Source organism: Chrysemys picta, chromosome 2, assembly GCF_011386835.1.
Source record: "Chrysemys picta bellii isolate R12L10 chromosome 2, ASM1138683v2, whole genome shotgun sequence".
Taxonomy (NCBI): domain Eukaryota; kingdom Metazoa; phylum Chordata; order Testudines; family Emydidae; genus Chrysemys; species Chrysemys picta.
The window spans coordinates 35,542,579-35,562,737 of NC_088792.1; the positions used below are offsets into that span (position 1 = coordinate 35,542,579).

The following is a 20,159-nucleotide window of genomic DNA, read 5'->3' on the forward strand; positions in this document are numbered from 1 at the left end:
CAGCACATAGGGATTAACATTTGTAGCATTTGCTTATAACAAATGTAACTGGTTGTAAGAGAGGTCTGCAATGTAAATACCTGAGTTTTAGAAAGCTAAAATGTGACCTACAGGTCAATAAAGTCTAGAAATGTCATGGTTCAGTGCCTAGCGCTCAATGTGTAAACAGAGGAAGTCTGTTGCAATCTGTAACACATCCAACATGAAAGTGCAACATGATTATAATTTCTAAAGAGCATATTCAATTTGGATAAGCACACACACCTTCAGCTGAAACTGATTTTTGTCTTTAGACTCATTGTCTTCCTGTGAGTCTAGTCTAGCGCTATTCCTCCAAGTTTTTGTTCTATGCCCCTTTATCCTTTGTACCTCTCACCAACACTGCTGAAAAATTCCATCCTATTGTAGCTATAGGATTATACATAATGCAACACCACCAAAAGTAACCACTTTTTCCAGGGCACTTAAATCCTTTGATTTTTTGAAGTGGTTCTGGAAACCTTACTGCTACTGCTCAACACTGACATATCCCTACAGTTCAGAGTCTGCTACAAATTTCAGTCAGATTGCTTCCCTGAAAATTGCACCTACTGATTTTAGATTTTGAAGGAACTAGCCTCCAATGCTACAGTACAGTAGGATGCAGGGCCGGCTCCAGGCACCAGCTTACCAAGCAGGTGCTTGGGGCGGCCACTTCGGAGAGGGGAAGCACGTCCAGCTGTTCGGCAACAAGTCAGCGGATGGTCCCTCGCTCCTGCTCGGAGCGAAGGACCTCCCGCCGAATTGCCGCCGCAGATTGCGATCATGGCTTTTTTTGTTTGTTTGTTTGTTTGTTTGGCAGCTTGGGGCGGCCAAAACCCTGGAGCTGGCCCTGGTAGGATGTAAACCTGGGCAGCTCTGAAACTCTAGGGCAGGAGATTTCTGCTACCATCTATTGGTGAACAAGAGATGAGACAGGATGAGCAGACCTTATTTGCATGTTTGTTATCTGCCCTCCCAGTGTGAACTTTGGTTGTTTTGGTTAAAATTAATTAAAGTGCTGGATGTAGGGGGGAATTAAATGTTATCCTATTGTGTGACAAAAGGGCATAAAACTGTACTTAATAGGCCCTGAGAGGAGTTGCCATAACCCAAACTATTGCACAGCTGGGCAGTACAGCTAGTCACATGGGGTTCCTACCTTGTGAGAAGTAAATCTCTTGTGGCCGGAACTGTGCTCAAGGGTCCTTTGTCACTGAACCTCTTCCATAGTGCAATGATAGAACTGAGTTAACTCTGGTAAGGACTTAGGTCTGTCACCTACATAGTACCTCTAGAGCAGCACTCTCTATCGCTGGGTTCGGAGTCCGAGGACCTGCACTCTGATAAGATATGATGCAGAGGTAGTACTAAGGCAGTACTTCCTCCTTGGGGCCAGAGATGAGCCTGCCTGACTGTACTCCCACACTCCAGGACTAACCACTGACCCAAAAAAACCCCAAACCCATGAGTGGGTGGGATACATGGGGTGCACAAGTGAGAACATGAGGTGTTAAAGGGACATATGTCCATTGGCTATTCACATCAGCAGGTGGGGAAACTGAGGCAAGGGATTACTGCCAAAGAGACTGTATGGGAGAGTTTTACCTACTACTCATATAAACATATGAATGACTTACAGTATGTTGTTGTGTTTCCCAAAATTAAGGCTGTATTCCTTTCCCCTAATAACGTTTTCTTTGTTTTATACACAAAGTTGGTGCATGTCAGAGGGGAAGTATTGCCAGTTAAGGGTGCACAGAGGTTTCTGGGTAGGAGTTCAAGCTTGTGGTAGTATTGGTTAATTCTAGGAGGAACCCCTAGATATTTGAACCTGGCCATTTTTGCTGCTGACAACTGCTGACAGAAGGGTTACAAGGACACTATCACTGGCTTATTTCACTGCTTCTATCCAAGTGCACTGTTGGTTTTTTATCCTGCAAAACTCCAACTCAGAACATCTAAGGTCCAATTCAGTTTCCTGGTGTGAAGAACATCTCCAGACCAGAGCCCCTCTCATACAGGGAACTAGAATGGACATATGGCTAATTTCAACTCTTGATGCTCCTTTCACAAGATATTACAGAACTTTTGGTCTGACTTGTAATATTCTATTCAGTCCAGCAGATGGCATCAAATACTTTTCAATGGTTTTATAGCACTGGCGGATGATGATGCTACCAAATGGCCGGGCACACTGCACATACGCTGAGAGAGAGGGTCCTCTCTTCCCACCAGAATGAACAGCAGTTCGACGATCCTGTGAGTCTCCCTCAGTTTTTCAAATACCACATTTAATATCACTTAGAAGAACTTCCTGAAAGGAAATTTGTAATTAACCCAAATAACTTGGACAAACATTGGGAGAAGCTTGCTCACTGGAATCAACAACGCTGAAAAGGAAGTAGCATGACTGTGCCAGCTAAGCATTGCCGTAGTTTAGGGGTGATGAAGAGCCATACTGTTCAAGAGAATGGAGAGGGACTCAGCCTCAAGAATGCCTCACAGCATTACCCAGCACACACACCTCCAGGCTCAGTGCACACTTTGTTCGGGAAAGCTCACTGCAATGATCAGATGGCAAAGCAAAAACATCTTTCTTCTCTGAAGAGGTTTATTTCCCTTTTCCTTGGAAACATCCAGCAATCAAGTGAATTATAAAGGAAGACAATTCAAAAAGCAGCTCCTCAGATGCCATGGCTCCAGTGAAAAGTGATAACATCCAAGCAAACTCCAAAGAAGCAGAAAGGGAGTTCAGACTTTATGTTAAAAGCCACAGAAACCCTATAGGGCCTGAAAAATAACCTATAACAGATTTTATTACATTTCAGTGCACTATATTTCTATAGCATAGATCTCACAGTGCTTAATAAAGGTGGGCAGGTAGTATTATCACCATTTTACAGATGGGGAAACTGAAGCACATATTGGCTAAGCGCCTGATTTTCAGAAGTGTTGAAATTCCACATGAAATCAGAAAGAGCTGCAGGGTCTCAGCCCCTCTGAAAATTAGGCCTTTGAGGGTCTTGCCAAAGGTCACCCAGAAAACCAGTAAAAGGGTCAGGAATAGAACCCAGGCCCTCTCCACTCCAACCCTCTGGCTTCTTTCCAAGTGTCATGTAACACACTGTGTCCCTCCCAAGCATTATTTGTATAGATAAAGAATAAGGAAACACTTGAATATAAAGACCTTATTTTTCAAGAAGCCAAACAAAACCAAAAATGTTGTGCACAGATGAATTTAAAGAATAAAGTAAACCTAAAGAAAACAAGATAGAACACACTGAAAGCCTACAGTGAAACAGGAGCTGAAAGATGTGGTTTCTATGGGGGGGGGGGGAGTGGGGGAGGGTGTGGGTGTGTGTGTGAAAGAGAGAGAGAGAGAGAAATCTCTCAATAACACGTTATCTTTCTTCACTTTCTTCCAACCATGAAAATGAAAAGTAAGCTATAGATATTCAGGTATCTCATTGACTTCCTTGCCCCAAAATGTGTAAAGCTAGTTATTTACCTACAGCTTCTGGGAGGTGTTACTGTCTATGAAACGGAGCACTCATCCACAAACCGATGGCTTTGGAGTTAGCCACTTCTGGCATTTTTGGCCTATTGATTTTTGGGTACCTTCTTGTTTTTTAGGTGCCCATTTTGAGATCCCTTGAGGAGTGGTTTTCAGAAATGCTGAGCATCTGCTACAATTGAAACCAATGGGAATAGTGGGTGCTCAACACTTTGGAAAATCAACCCCAAAGTATCAAGTTGGACACCCAGAAAACTGAGGTAAAAGTGTGGCTAATTGCTTCCAAATTCAGTTACATCTTGACTCCACATATTCCCTGCAACCAGAATGCCAGCTTGGAGGCTTGCCTGATTTACCTAAAATGTGCAGAGAATCTGCTTATCTAAAACAACGACTGCATCGCCATAAGGTAATTCTGCTTCTGACCTACACTTCCCTACTGACTGAAGCAATACTTTTGGTTTAACTTTTTTTTTTAAAATTGATAGTTACTGTTAACTAAAGAGAATTCCTCTTCAAAGAAAAGAAAAAGCATTTATTATATCCCTTCCCTCACCCTGTCTCTATATTGTGTAGGCACCAATCCTGCAAAAACTTACACACTTACTTAGACTGTGAGCTCTTCAGAGCAGGGCCCTGTTTCCCTACAATCTCTGAAACAGCTTATTAATAAATAAATTATCTTTTTACATTTGCTTTCTTCAGGTTACTTGTGGAGGCCTGATTTTAATTTAAATACTCACCTGAAATGTTGATGCTAAAGGATTGAATTGTTTCACATGAAGAGGCAAAAATGCTCTCTTGTTCTGTATCCTTTTTGTTTCCCTTCTAGGACTCTCTCATATCATTTTATCTCTCAAATGCACTTACTTCTCACTTCTACATTTTTTAAAGGGTGTTCTACAGAGTGTATATTTTATAGGCATCTGTGAGGGGATATGTTAGGTGTGGAAGAGGAGAGAACCAGCAGTGGACCAAACTAAGGACCAAATTATCTGCTGGAGTAACTCCATTATGGGGGGGGGGGGGGAAGCTACTTGAGCAGAGAATTTGGCTATAAAATTCTTGTGAACATTAGAGATCTGAGAGAGATGTGGCAGACTCCAGAGGATACCAAGAAAGCTACAATGGGCGACAAGGGAAAATGTACCCAGCTGCAGAAATGGAGTATGATGATGCCCTTGTCTCAGTTTATCCCCAGGAAACCATTTTGTTTCATCCTAGATTAATTCAGCATAATGCACCATTACCTTCAGATTACTCAAGCAAAACCAGCACCAATAAACCATAATTAAATTCACTCAGTCTCAGACACATCAGACTGACTAAACCAGTCAATTTGCATATAGATTACCTTGCTATTTGTCTGCTTTGAAGGATTTTTCATCATGGCATGAGATAACCGACTTCAGGACTGGTGAATACCCTCACACAGACACAAAATAAACACTATAATGTTCAAGATTTCTGTTAAATACAATGGAAAATTTCACCAAGGAGATGAACTGACCCTTCTTGCCAAGGTGGGTTCCTCTGGCTTTGGAACGGTTTCAGCTAGGGCTGTTGATTAATCACAGTTAACTCACACGATTAACTAAAAAAATTAATTGTGATTTAAAAAAGCAATCGCGATTAATCGCATTGTTAAACAATAGAATACCAATTGAAATTTATTATACATTTTGGATGTTTTTCTACATTTTCAAATATATTGATTTCTATTACAGCACAGAATACAAAGTGTACCGTGCTCACTTTATATTTTTTTATTACTAATATTTGCACTGTAAAAATGATAAACAAAAGAAATAGTATTTTTCAATTCATCTCATACAAGTACTGTAGTACAATCTCTTTATTGTGAAAATGTAACTTGCAAATGTAGGGGTTTTTTGTTACATAACTGCACTCAAAACAAAACAACATACAACTTTAGAGCCCACAAGTCCACTCAGTGCTACTTCTTGTTCAGCTAATCGCTCAGACAACAAGTTTGTTTACATTTATGGAAGATACTGCTGCCTGCTTCTTATTTATGTCACCTGAAAGTGAGAACAGGTGTTAGCATGGCACTTTTGTAGCTGGCGTTGCAAGGTATTTACGTGCCAGATATGCAAACATTCATATGCCCCTTCATACTTCTGCCACATTTCAGAGAACATGCTTCCATGCTGATAATGCTCATTAAAAAAATAATTAATTAATTAAATTTGTGACTGAACTTCTTGGGGGAGAATTGTGTGACTCCTGTTCTGTTTTATTCGCATTCTGCCATATATTTCATGTTATAGCAGTCTCAGATGATGACCCAGCACATGTTCATTTTAAGAATACTGTCACAGCAGATTTGACAAAACGCAAAGAAGGTACCAATGTAAGATTTCTAAAAATAGCTACAGTACTCGACCCAAGGTTTAAGAATCTGAAGTGCCATCCAAAATTTGAAAGAGATGAGCCAGGTGTGGAGCATGCTTTCAGAAGTTTTAATAGAGCCACACTCGGATGCAGAAACTACAGAACTTGAACCACCAAAAAAGAAAATCAACCTTTTGCTAGTGGCATCTGACTCAGATGATGAAAATGAACACGCATTGGTCCAATTTACTTTGGATCGTTGAGCAGAACCCGTCATCCGCATGGACGCATGTCCTCTGGAATGGTGGTTGAAGTATGAAGGGACATATGAATCTTTAGCGCATCTGGCACATAAATATCTTGCTACGACGGTTACAACAGTGCCATGCGAATGCCTGTTCTCACTTGCAGGTGACATTGTAAACAAGAAGCGGGTAGCTTTATCTCCTGCAAATTATAACCAAACTTGTTTGTCTGAATAATTGGCTGAAATAGGACTGAGTGGACTTGTAGGCACTGAAGTTTTACATTGTTTTGATTTGAATGCAGTTCTTTTTTTGTACATAATTCTATATTTGTAAGTTCAACTTTCATGATAAAGAGATTGTATTACAGTACTTGTAGGAGGTGAATTGAAAAATACTATTTCTTTTGTTTTTTACAGTGCAAATATTTGAAATCAAAAATAAATACAAAGTGAACACTGTACACTTTGTATTGTGTTCTAATTGAAATAATTATATTTGAAAATGTAGAAAACATCCAAAAATATTTAAATAATTGGTATTCTGTTATAGTTTAACAGGGTGATTAATCGTGATTAATTTTTTTTAAATCGCTTGACAGCCTTAGTTTCAACCTAACAGTACAAAATGAATGTTGATGATGATGTACATGCTGTTTCCAATGCAATCCCCAGATAATGTAATAGGAGAGCCATATTTCAGGGACAGCTGCTTTATATTTATATTGTATAGGTGCTATCTCACATAGTGCTGGACACTCTCGGCTTGTACACTCACTACAGATGTGAGAGGTAACTTCTTCCAGTGGTTGCTAAAAATGGACTTCCTGGAGAAGTCTGAGCAGAAGTTTTTGCTTCCCCTTCATTTCTGAGTAGCCAGAGCTGTCAACAAAAGCGGGTGATTTGGAAAGCTGTGTTACTATGGGGTTTGTTCTTTCTGCCATGCTCTGCATGGCAATAGGAGAAGTATCCTTGGGCTTGTCTTCACTACCCGCCCGGATTGGCGGGTAGAAATCAATCTCTCAGGGATCGATTTATCGCGTCTCGTCGGGACGCGATAATCGATCCCCGAATCGACGCACATACTCTACCAGCCCAGGTAGGAGTAAGCGCCGTCGACGGGGGAGCTGCGGTAGTCGATTTGCCGCCGTCCTCACAGTGGGGTAAGTCGGATCAGATACGTCGAATTCAGCTACGCTATTCCCGTAGCTGAATTTGCATATCTGAAATCGATTCCCCCCCCCTCCGTCGTGTAGACATAGCCTTTGTTTGGATACAGGTTTGAATGAAATGTTTCTTTCCAGCTGGCTATGCATCCCTTTCCTCGTCTGTATTGGAGATCAGGAGAGCTTCCTTGGACCGTACCATTATATGCATGGGCAGCCAGAGCTGTTTTATCATTGTTAGATTGTTTGGAGAGGGACTGCTAACACCAGCACCCTGCCATTGATATAAAAGGAGAGCCAAGGATTAGAACTAAAATGTGCAATACCCCCATTTGACTCGAAAGGGAAAAGGTCTGATGTTAAGATAAAGGGTGGTGCCCTTTAAATTTTGGCCTGTGTTAAGTAATGGTTAGTTCAGCAAGATGGAATTATCTGCATGCTTAGACGTCCAGCTCCTACAAGGGTTCGCTTCCTTCTGAGGTTTTATTTTTTAATAGGTTGTGTTATTTTTCTTATGTGTAACTTTTCCTTTAAGGAACGGAGGCCTGATGGGATTCCTGGTTCACACGTAAAAGGCCTGTTCCAGTGGTTAGTCTCATTTTATTGAGAGTTATGTCCCAGCATAGGCCAAGTGGGTAAGAGGAGAAAAATATCTTTCAAGCTTTATGGTTCCTCAAATGTCTGAGGATACATGCTGACTCTATCCATAAGCCTAGGCAGAGCCCTTTCCCTACCCTGCACTATCTTCCTAGGGTTCCAAAAGACATTAGTTCCAGTTTACGGCTCAGGAATTGATAGAGGCAGCTAAATGTGACTTCAGCTTTCCGGTAGATGCTGATTAGCCACCTGGGCTCCTTTCAGTTAGACTAATAGACTACTGTCTAATAGTAGTGGGCATTAGGAAGTAGCTATTTATTCCATCACCTCAGACTCTTTCTGAATCCTCCTGACAGGAAACTTCTGAATAAGCTAAACAAAATGTTCTCTCTTTCACTAGAAGATACTGAGAAGTGCTCTTGAGAAACCTCTAAGATACTGGTCAACTAGCTTTTAGCTTCATTATCTCCTGAGTTATCTTGATGGTTCAAATGGAAAAAAAATAATCCCTGAAAGGAATAGCTTCCTCTATGCTCAGGGCTAAATCATGTTTAAGGCAGCACTGCAGTGACTGGAAAAAGTTGGGAAGCTGCGTTCACAATTCATCACAGTTCTATCAGAAAAGATTCTCCGAACATAAGAGGTTATAACTAAAGGGGCACATCCTCCTTTGATAGAATTCCCACCTTCCCAGAAACACTTAGCAGTCCTACACACATACACACAGAGGAAGATGGTAAGAAACTCTGCTCCTTGCCTTAATCGTCTCTTGAGAGCCCTTCCATCCCTAAAGACACACGAGATCATAAAATAAAAGAAAGCAATATTTCTTTCAGGGTATACTTCATCATACTGATATTGCGGGGGAGAATCTCTGGAGTCAGGTACTAGTTCTGTTGCTTGGATCTAGTCATCTGGTAAGATGGCTCAATGATGTTTTGGGTTTATTTTGGGGGGAAGGGAGCGGCTCTAGGTTTTTTGCTGTCCCAAGCAAAAAAATTTTTGGCTGTCCCCCACCCCAGCCCTGGGCTCTCCCCCCTCCCCAACTGCACCCTCCTGCCACCCCAGCCCTGGGTCACTGGTAACTCGCTCCCAGCGCGGGTCATTCAGCAGGAATTTTGGGTGTGCACAGAACACAGACAGGATTGGTTCCCACATGGTTACAGAACTGCAGTAAAGTGGAACAATTTTCAGCTTGTGTGACTGGAGGATATCTGGATGCATATTATAAGACTGTCCTACATAAATGAGGAAAAGTTGAGGTGCCTTTATTATTCTTTTGTTCTATTCTTTGTTTCTATGGGGAATGCACTATCATGGTCTTCCTTTTAAACAAATAAAACTAAAACTTAAAAAAAAAAAGAAAAGAAAAGAAAAGAAAAGCAATGGCTGTTGAAAATAGCAATTCCAGTCCTAATAGCCACTGGGAAGCATTTCTTGCTCAATTTATTCTACTTTTTCTACAGCAAGTTACAGTGGATCAGTATATTTGATTTGGGGGAAATAAAGTAACAGCTGCCCAAATTGAGCTTGAGCACTCCTGAATTTTGAGGGTGTTCAAATCTGGAAGGCAGGTGCTAGATTCCCTTTCTGAATATTAGCTATATCTGGAAAAGAAAAGTCAATTTCTGCTTCCATGGCTCAGAAGTGGAAATCCTCCTAAGTGCCTGGTACTGTATCTAAAGCTGCCCAGGTCCAGAGTCACCCTTCCCTTACTTTTCATTTTAAATTCTAGTGGGATCCACATACCTCCCTTGCTAGGCTTCAGATAGGGAGGTGCACCATCCATTTAGTCCCCCCAATTCCTTCTTTGGGGGAAAGCCCAGGGCTGGGGCAGCAGGAGGTGCGGGTGGGGGCCAGAGCTGCGTCGGCAGGGGTTGCGGGTGGCGGGGGGAAGAGCCCAGGACTGGGGCAGCAGGAGGTGCGGGTGGGGGGAGAGCCCAGGGCTGGGGGAGCAGGGGAGTGCAGGTGGTGGCCAGAGCTGGGGTGGCAGGGGGTGTGGGTGGGGGAGAGCCCAGGGCTGGGGCAATACAGGAGTGTGGGGGGAGCCCAGGGCGGGGGGGGGGGAGCAAAAAACCTGGATGGCTCTGTTCCTACCATTCACAGCAAGCTGCAGATTTCAGTTCCATACTCTTTCCCCCACCTTTCCTGTTGCTAGTGGCCAAGGGAATGCTGGGAAATGTAGTTCTTTCCCTGCTCCAGGGCTGGCTCTATAGGCAGGGAGCTAACCAAGGAACTACAGCTCCCAGGGCCCCCTGTTGGTTCTCAGCTCCCATGCTGGATTCTTGTGCCCCTTGCAAATCTGCCGCCCCAAGCAACTGCTTGCTTTGCTGGTGCCTAGAGCCGGCCCTGGGGCGGGGATAGGGTGTATGTATGTGATTTCTTCAAAATTAACATTCATGTTGTTTTATGTAGCTTTATCACAGGCTGTTCTGTTAACCATTCATCCCCTTTGCATGAACGATGGGCCCTTTCAATATCTTTGAAGTATGTGTGAGCATAAGCTTAAAAGGTGTGGATGTGAAGCCAATATGGTAGCCCATATCTTAGTCTTACTAAAATGAGGTCTGGAGAAATCAATTATCCAAAAAATAGTCTCCTTTCACTTACAGGTTAATGCCACTGTCTGTCATCATTGCACCTGAATGTATGCACAAACTATTCCTTTCCATTAATTCATCTTGGACACTATCACAGAATGAAAGACATTTCATGTCGTGATTAGTCAGTGATGACACTCTAAGATGGTTTGTTCTCCTTTGGCAACTCAGTACAAGTTGCCCCCTGCAGGATAATCTCACCTAGAACACTTGCACATGAATACTAAACCAAACTAGGAGACGAGCAATTCACCAGTATATACTTTGTGATAGCTCTACTCCCATTTTCACACTTTGATATGTCACCAGCATCCACTCAACCTAAAAACAGCCCAACGGTCAACCACAATTCTAGACACTGTTAGAAATGTTATACTTCTGCTTACAGCGGGAGTATATGGAGGCTCGGAGCAGAGAGAACACACTTGTTTAGGCCTGTCCCTTGGTCTTACAGACAGTGAGAGATAAGAAAGAGCTACATGCAACAGGACCAGAGTTAATGAGATCTCTGGTTTTGCAACTACATCTTAAATGCATCAAGAGGAATCGGTACTTGAGTTGGCTTGCAGCTGTGGTGGGAGTATGACAGCAGTGCGGTGCTTGCCACATAGGGCATCTGACTGAAGTTATCCAGAACACACCACAGTATTGTTTCTTTCTTTCTCACAATCCCTTGCATTCAAATTACCACCATCCCCAGCCCCATCATACTGGCAGTGGTTGAAAGTAAAAGGAAGGTAGAACTTGGCTCTATTGGCCACTATTTCCCCCCATACAACAACAGTTTAAAATTTGCAGACCATCTACATTTAAGGCTCTTTCAACCACTGTAATCGCCAGTTTCAAGAATGCCACAATAAAGTGTAAAACGGTTCCAATCAGGAACCTACCACATGTCCCAGCCTCTGAAAACATATTAGAATAAAAATGAAGACCAGTAACAGTACCATAGACCACAGTTCTCCTTATCCATAATAGTGCTGTCTGGATATGATGCTTATTCTGTTACATTGCTAGTACACTTTAAAGGCACTATAGCAAACATTTTTAAGTAAAAGATATTTCAAACTCAAATTTATGATGCATAAACCCCTTCCTCTCAGGCTTTCACAGTTCGTTTTTCACCTCCACCACCGCAGTAAGTGATACAGAGGTGCAACATGTTAACTTCATACATCCAAGGTATTTTAGTTTAATAAATACTTTAGTGCAACAGTGAATTTGTAGCATAAATTGTTTTTTTTTGTCACAAATGGTAGCGCATTGGGTCATAAAGTTCCCACAGTGATGTGAATAATTAAAAACATTGCTGAGCACTCTAAAAATCATTTTCCTGATGTACTTCATTTTCATCTACTTGCAAAGCAAATAAAATGTCTAGAAAGCACTTACATTAGCCAAATACTAATTTTGACCACTTTCACCCATTTTGAATGTTATACAGATGCACTGTGGCAGTTAAATATGCTCACAACAGCTTTGAAGTCTTTTACAGAGAACCAACTTCAACTTATTTCTAAAACTGATTGAACTATTTCTGTTTTCTCCATTAACTGTGCTTGTATTTTCTGAATAATAAGAATACCTCGCTCTTATATAGCGCTTTTCATTAGTTCAGCGGTTCTCAACCCACGGCCCAATTAGCACACAGCTGCAGCCCAGCTTAGCCCTGTGTGCCTGGGGTCCTGGGTTCTCAGATGCCCAGCACGGGGGTGTCCAAGCTGCCCAGTGCCAGCACAGAGGGATCTGATTGGGCTGTCCTGCTGCCCAGCACGGCAGGGTTGGGGTCTGGTTGGGGCTGCTGGCCTGCCCCATGTGGCGGGAGTCTGGGGTCGGGGCTGCTGGCGGCCCCATGGGGTCAGGGGTCCAGGGCTGCCAGCGGGCCCCATGGGGTCTGGGTTAGCTGGCCTGCCCCGTGAGCTTCGGGGTCAGGGGTAGCCACACAGTCCCATGAGCTCCGGGGTCTGGGGCAGCCACCCAGCCCAGAGAGCTCCGGGGTCTGGGGCAGCCACCCAGCCCAGAGAGCTCCGGGGCAACCACCGGCCCTGCATGGCGGAGTCCACAGGGTTCCCAGCTGCCCTGCGCAGTGGGGTTCAGGTAGGCTGCCCCGCTGCCCAGCATGGCGGGGTCGGGGCTGCTGGCCCACCCCATGTGGTGGGAGTCTGGGGTCGAGGCTGCTGGTGAACCCTGCAGGGTCAGGGATCTGGGGCTCCTGGCTGGTCCCGCGAGCTCCAGGGTCCAGAGCTGCTGGCCTGCCCTGTGTGGTGGGGTTCGGGGCTGCCATGTGGCCCTGGGGGTCCAGGGACCAGCAGCCGGTCTCTGCCCCACCTGGCGGGTGTCCGGGACAGCCGACTGGCCACGCGAGCTCTGGGGTCTGGGGCAGCCACATGGCGGGCATCCAGGGCGAGCAGCTGGCCTGCCCCGCATGGTAGGGGTCCAGGGCAGCAGCCCGGCCTTGAGTGGTCCAGGGCAGCTGTGTGGTGGGGACCGGGATTGGCCTTCTGGCTCTGTGGGGTCTGAGGTGGGCAGCTGGCCACCCGGCGCAGTGAGGGTCAGGTTCGGGGCTGCCACTGCTCTGCCACGTGGCCGCTCCGGCCCAGGTAACACATTGTGGGCCACATATGCAGTCCACAATGTGTAATCAGTTGAGAACCACTGCATTAGTTAATCTCAAAGTGTTTTCCAAAGGAGGCAAATATAATTATACCCATTTTACAGATGGGGAAAGTGAGGGACAGAGAGGAAGTGACTTTGTCAAGGTGGTTTGTGGAGAACTGCATTATCTAAACTGCTGAGCTGTATTAATCATTTAAATCTGCGAACACAAAATCAGTCTGATTCATATACATTATTTGTATTTGGGCCATGTGTAAACTAAACTGGCAAACACTTGAAATTGGACAGACACTTCTTTTTTGGATAACAAGTCCATTAAAATGCAGCTATAACCAGAAAAGAAAAATTAAAAATGGCACTTTGCTGTGTATCTGCTTCTTATTGTCTTTCAAATTGGCTAAACATTGTTTGGTAGCAGCTCTTGTTAGCACCACAGGCCCATAAAAGCTGTAGAAGAGGAATCCATATCTTCTGCCATGTCAGTGTTGTCAGATGTTCTGATTTCTGAATCTCTATTATTTTAGCTAGTAATCTAGACCCAATTAAGGCAATCTAATGCCCTAGATGCATGATGCCACAAGGCACCTCACAGTTCTGGCCCTATACCATGGGCTCACCCCTCCACTTGGAGTACAGTGGCAATGCAGCATCCCCTTCCCTCCCTGAGGTAGCCTGGGGTCCCTCGTCTCCCCACCTGGAGTAGCAGTAAGAGGAGACCCAGTACTTTCTCCAGCAGCTGGACTGTAGCTATGTGGGTGGGCCAGGCCCACCATGCTCTTCTCCTTCTGCCACACAGAGTTGTGCTTTAAAGCATGACATCTGTTGGGCCTAATCCTGTTGAGCATCATCTTAAGGGCCCCAATTCATCAAGGTACTCAATGCAACTACTCATGTGTTTAAAGTTAAGTAATTCCTAAAGGTACATTGCTGAATAGGGCCAAAGTGACTAGCAGTTGAGGATGTGCAGTAACGTTGCAGGAGGCACTCTGCACCTTACAGGATCAGCCCCTTACCATATCTGTATATGGCAGCAGTTAGAGCACACATTAGCATAACAGACTTCTCTTGTACATACCTTTAAGACAAAGCAGTAATCCGTAGGTGCCTTGTATTTCAGTTTGTACTGAGTACCATAATAAATATTCAAATTCTCGAACTGTATGAAGCAAGCCAAATCCCGGGATGTCTAAAAAAATGGAAACCAAACATTCTGTTGTTACAGGGAATTAAGCTATGATGCCAGACACCTTTTTTTCAAACCGCTTTGATGCGGAATCTTGTTTTAACTATTGTGGATTTTATCAAAACGGAGAGAATGACAAGTGTTTGAGTTGTTCTTAAACTGTAGTGACTGTTAAGACAAACAGAGAAAGGTCAATACACCTTTAGAATCACAATGAAACATTTTACTACATTCCACATAAATCTGAGTTTTGCTGTTGTAATCCTTTGTTTTGTTTCCAAGTCAGTGAACTGTTATCCTTACTGAAGACAGTGGTGCCTAGTAGGAAAAAACTAATTGCTTAAAATAGACGTAGGTCCTGCAATGATGCTCCTGCAGTTCTAGGGGGAAAATGGTGTTAGGGTCTAAATAGTTTTTAATTCTAAGCAACTGCCTTTCCCTTGTGTAAATGTACACACATTGACTGTACATTCCGTGAGTAAATGAGCCACATTTCATCTGTTCCTCCTTCAAAACTGACTTAAAAAGACAATTCCAGCCCCCCTCCCATCTCATCGCCACACACTGGTATCTTTCTGTCTACCACCGTAGTTTACCTATTATTTGTTCATACTGTGTTGCTGTGGCAACAAGGTGTTTGTTGGCACACTTTGCTGTGTTAAGGATTTCTGGGTACAATGTATAACCTTCATACTCTTTATACATGTTAATGCAAAAACGGTTCTATCGCCATATATTTCTGAATATGCCCATATACTTAGTAAATTTATGTACACTGGACACCTCAAAGAGCTTCTCTCCTTGGGGGTGGAGGTCATATTTTAGTGTCACATGCTAGCTTGTTGTTACACTCTCATTAAGATACTTCCTTGGGGTCATTTTATTCACACTGATAGTGCATTTATGAACACTGCCATTAAGTGGTAGCTCCATCTAAATACCTGACAAGAGGGGACAGTAGTGTGAATTCTGCTCTCTGGAACGCGTTGGTATTAATTGTAAGCATCTCCCTGTTCAGTACCCAACCTGAAGTTCCTACTGAAGTCTTTGTGAGTTTTGCCATTGACTGCAATGGGGCTAGAATTTCATACTGAGTGCATTCAAATCAGTGAAGCTTACGGGCAACCTCAACATCAAGCCTTCAATGGGAATGACAAAGGAGTTCTTGCTTTTCCTAGGAACCAATTCATGGTTGAGTCCAATCCAGATACAATTATTTAAAGGGAAAAATTCATCACAGATAAGTAGGGGAAGTAACAACTTATGTAGGAGATAAGTCATTTATTGCAAAGCCATAATGTTATTCCTATTGCATGACCATACAAAACAAGACTTTAACTACATAATTTAACGAAAAAAGTTTAAACAAGTAACTTGTATGTTTGGTGCTGCTAACTTCTTGGACTTACCATTAATGTCAGTTTGTGGGAAGGAGAATGATACTTGGTGGACTAACGGTTTGAAGCAATGGCTAGTGTAGGAATAGTGACACGATTACAGTCAAGGACACTTTCTCAAAGTTTTAGGGCCTGACTTGCACTTACAAAACAAGCATAGACCTAACTATTAGGGTATGCAAAATTAACTGCATGTTTGTTGGGCCTAGATATATTGTGAATGGTCAATATAAAGTGCTCATTTTATTTTTTTAAACATAGCTCAAGGTATGTCAGATTTTATTTCGTTCCATTTTGCTACAAAGAGTTAGACCAATTTCATAGTCCACCATTCTTGGAATGAGAGTATTTCACTAATCTGCATTGTGATTGGAGAAAATCCTTCCAATCAGAGTTCTAGTCTGTTTGGTAAGAGTGCTGTATGGGTGGGAGATTCACTGAGGAGTGGAAAGCCCAGATGACCACTACCTTAGAAGTCAGACACAGCCATTCTATGAAGTGCAGTACAAGCAGGGCAGTCATCTAATTGATGCTGCATTTTGTCCGGACTTGCATCCTAGTCTGTTTCTGTACCTGGGTCACCTGAGTAGTGGCACTGCATGCCTCTGCCACCCACTGGCGGACTTGTCTCTTATTTTTTAAGTTGATCACTATTTCTTTCATTGTGATTTATTCAGGGAATGCCAAAAAAAATTAAGTCCCATTGACTCGGTGTACATCATTAGCTCTGGGTATGGGGAGACTCAGTCACTGGCACAAGCATTTTCATCCAAAGCAAATCTGAAACATTAAGAGCCATAAGCGGCAGCACTTGTCAGAATATAAAACTGCCAACCGCTCCCAGTACCCAAAAGTCAATATCAAGGATGTTACTCTAGAATTGAGCAGCAATGAGCCCCCTTCTGCAGTGCACTTCAGGCTCCTTTGCTTATCCACTGCGGGCTGGCAACTCAGACTCTTTCAATACCCGGTAATGGTAAATGTCACTGTATTAGATTCTGTGAACCTGAACGCCTCTGTCTCACCTCTTGTTCTACCTTAAAAAGCTGAAAAGGCACAACATATTCTCTAGGCAAAGATCACTTCAGGAAAAACGTCTGGCATATAATAGCACAAAGACTTTAGAGCACTTCCCTGCTAGAGCTGTTGGCATGGCAAGTTGGTTACACACAGAGACTATAAAAGCCGGACTAGAGCTTTCAACTGAGTCTTGTTATAAACAACGTCAGGTTTTCCGTACTTCCATTTTGCTATATAGAGTGAGACTGTTTGCAAACTTATTAAATTCCCTTCCACAAGGAACCAGATATGAAGTAAAGGCATTATTTGCAGCAAAGTGCCAGATGAAGGGCATTGGGGTTTCCCCCCCGTTGACTTCAATAGGGGCAAGATTTCACCCAATGTTTTTATCTAACTGCAGAAACAAAAATGGGGGGAACTGTACAGGATTTCTGTAACTACATTCTAATATTTGCACAAGTGTCGCAGTCAAAGGAAAAAATCTGTCTCAGATGCACCAGCCATTGCTCTCAAAATGTGACTTCAGGAGCTCTTCACTTTCACCTACATGAATTGCTTTACTGATAAAATGATTCCTTTGATTTCCTGACCTTGGTCTTTCCCTTGGGGACGTAATAAATTCCAGACGCTCGTAGAAGAAAATAGCGCCTCTTCCAGGACTTTTTTCCATCTTCCTTCAAATAAAGGGCCCCTTCAAGTTCTGGCACAATGATAGACGTCCCACAGAAGCTTTCCTGTGCAGCAAGAATTGGATTATACAAAATAAATGGATGTGAGCACCCATATTAATATACAACAGCAAATTGTTCACTTAAAAACAGACATTTTCTGCAACAGTGAATGTATAAAGATGGGAGCCCAGTTATGGAACAGAGAGTCAAACATGTAAATGTGAGTTTTCCATGTTAAAGTGTTCATGTGGGACTTGGGCCTTCTTTTTAGACACTTGCTCTGGGAAACGGTCCTCACAGCAGAGGGCCCATACACAGCTAGCTCATTCCCTTCTCTTAAGCCCCAGACTAAACATTTAAGAGTTAAGTAGTGGATTAGGCGCTACCATTTATGTAGACTTCTACCATTAAGCTCTACCATTAGGCTTCTACCATTAGGCTCTTTGCACAGTAGTGGACTTCTATTTCTGGTCACCCCTAGTCCTAGACCAGAAACAGATATTACTTAGTGAAGGATTTGCAATAACCTACTAAAGACTTTAACCAGAGAAAGCATTTTCTGCTGAGGAAGATAGAATAAAATGTTTGGCATCATTATTCTCACATGCTTGGGTTTTTGACTATTGCAACATCTCTAGGGTGTTTAGGGAAATACTTAATACCCTAGAAACTGCTCCTAAAGGCACTAAGAACTTTAAAATCAAATAAAAGATGAGAGATTTCTATTAATACTTATTTTTAAGCACATACCAGCATTCACAAACCATGTGAACAAATACATGTTATTGTTGGCCATGAAAGAGCTCCTGTTATGAGGTGTAGAACACTCAGGGTAATCTCTAATGTCAACATACTTTATTTTCTCATTTAGAAGTTGCTATGGACAGCTCTCTGCTTGCTGATATTTGGTGGTGTTATCATGCACTAATTCGAAAGTGGGAATCCCCAGGCATCTGAGTGTAGATTATCCTCTTCCTGTACTTGCATCAAAGCCAAAATGCTCACACAAAACAAAAGGTTTTTTTCATTCCCTTAGTTCTGTGATCATCGTTTGTTTGTTATAAGTCTAGATTTCTCTCTCTCATCACAGTAGACTGGCATACTGAACTTTCAAGAAGAAGGGTCAGAAGATAAACAGGTTTAAACTGGAATCAAATCCAAAGGCTGCTTGTATAAGATGGCTGCAGAGCTAACACTAGTAACTGTAGCAACCTGCATGGAACTTGGAAGGAGGAACTCACGTTGCAGAATGGAAGAGTTTGGAAGAGGAATCAGGAAGTTAGTCTGTATGCATGTGGCTTGAGTGCTTGCGGCAGCATCTCTGTGAATAGTTCTCTTTAAAAGAGACAGTTTAGTTTTACAAGCATGGAGTCCTTTCATGGTACAACCCAGCATGTAGTACATGAAACAAAAACTGGGGGGAGGAATTTACTTACTTTAACTGGAAAGAAAAGCAACTAATTATTTCATTATTATCATTATTGATCAGTCTTAATGATTTAAAAAATAATAAGCCAATCTGATTCTAGCCCAGGAGTGTTTTAGACTATTGGTAATGCTCTATTGGGGATCTTGCAAGCAAAGCATTTCTGCAACAATGTCAGAGCTAAGATGAACCATGATTGCAGGTGCCTCTTCAGAGGACTGTGAAAGTGCAATGCTCCTAATTTCCTGCTGTCCTTGTTCAGGCGCCAGTCCTGTAAACACTGAAGCAGGTGCTTCACTTAACTGAAATCAGTGGGACTATTCACTGTAGAAAAAAGCTAAGCACACGTGTAAATATTTGTAGGACTGGCACCTAACAGAAGAAAGGAATTATCTGCACTATGTTTTATAATAAAAATATAACACGAGTAGAGTCTATGCCAGGGGTGGCCAACCTGAGCCTGAGAAGGAGCCAGAATTTATCAATGTACATTGCCAAAGAGCCACAGTAATACATCAGCAGCCCCCCCTCAGCTCCCCACTGCCACTGCTCCCCAGCACCTCCCACCCACCAGCAGCTCCACCAATCAGCGCCTCTCCCTCCCTCCCCGCACCTCCTGATCAGCTGTTTTGTGGCATGCAGGAGGCTCTGAGTGGGAGGGGTGGGAGGAGCGAGGGCATGGCAGGCTCAGGGAAGGGGGCAGGAAGGGGTGGTGTGGGGGGCAGGGCCTGTGGCAGAGCCAGGAGTTGAGCAGTGAGCATTCCCCCCCCACCTCCACCGGCACATTAGAAAGTTGGCGCCTGTAGTTCCAGCCCCGGAGTTGGTGCCTATGCAAGGAGCCGCATATTAACGTCTGAAGAGCCACATGTGGCTCCGGAGACACAAGTTGGCCATCCCTGGTCTATGCTTTCAGTGGTGAGCTGCAGATGAAGTTGAATAGCTTTCTACACAGCCAAACACAAAGCTGATAATAACAAACACAGAACTTCCTGTTACACATTAGCAAACAAAGAACTAAGCACTGCTGCTAAGAGCAGATGTAGGCTGAGGCACTCTGCTGCATCAGCACTGGCATCGCTGGCTTACCTCCAGGAGAAACTCTTTGTTTTTCTCATTCATTTCCTTGCCTTCATTTTTTCCTTTGTTTGCCAGGTAGAAATTCTGATTAAAATACAAGAGGTTGATGTTGAACAGAAAAGACAAAGAATATAAATGACTAGATTACATCATTATTCAGCCGTTCTGTATTGTGCACTGAGCTAGATGGTATGAGAGGCAGGTATCCAAGTATTGCTCTTCAAATCTCATTACAGGAAACCTTCACTAAAGCTGCCTATTGGAGTTTATAC

General features: G+C 43.2%; 1 protein-coding gene across 8 annotated transcripts in view; it reads right to left on the reverse strand.

Annotated features, from left to right (window-relative positions):
* APBB1IP (amyloid beta precursor protein binding family B member 1 interacting protein) overlaps positions 1-20,159 on the reverse strand; it is a 109,220-nt gene that overhangs the window by 15,481 nt on the left and 73,580 nt on the right. For 5 of the 8 annotated variants that reach the window (XM_065582954.1, XM_065582957.1, XM_065582955.1 and 2 more), the window contains exons 8-10: positions 19,897-19,971; positions 17,304-17,447; positions 14,189-14,299 (exon numbers count right to left, since the gene is read on the reverse strand). In XM_065582954.1, the coding sequence (XP_065439026.1) occupies positions 14,189-14,299; positions 17,304-17,447; positions 19,897-19,971 (330 nt within the window). The remainder of the gene's footprint in view (positions 1-14,188; positions 14,300-17,303; positions 17,448-19,896; positions 19,972-20,159) is intronic. The other 3 variants (XM_065582959.1, XM_065582958.1, XM_065582956.1) reach the window with 1 other exon arrangement.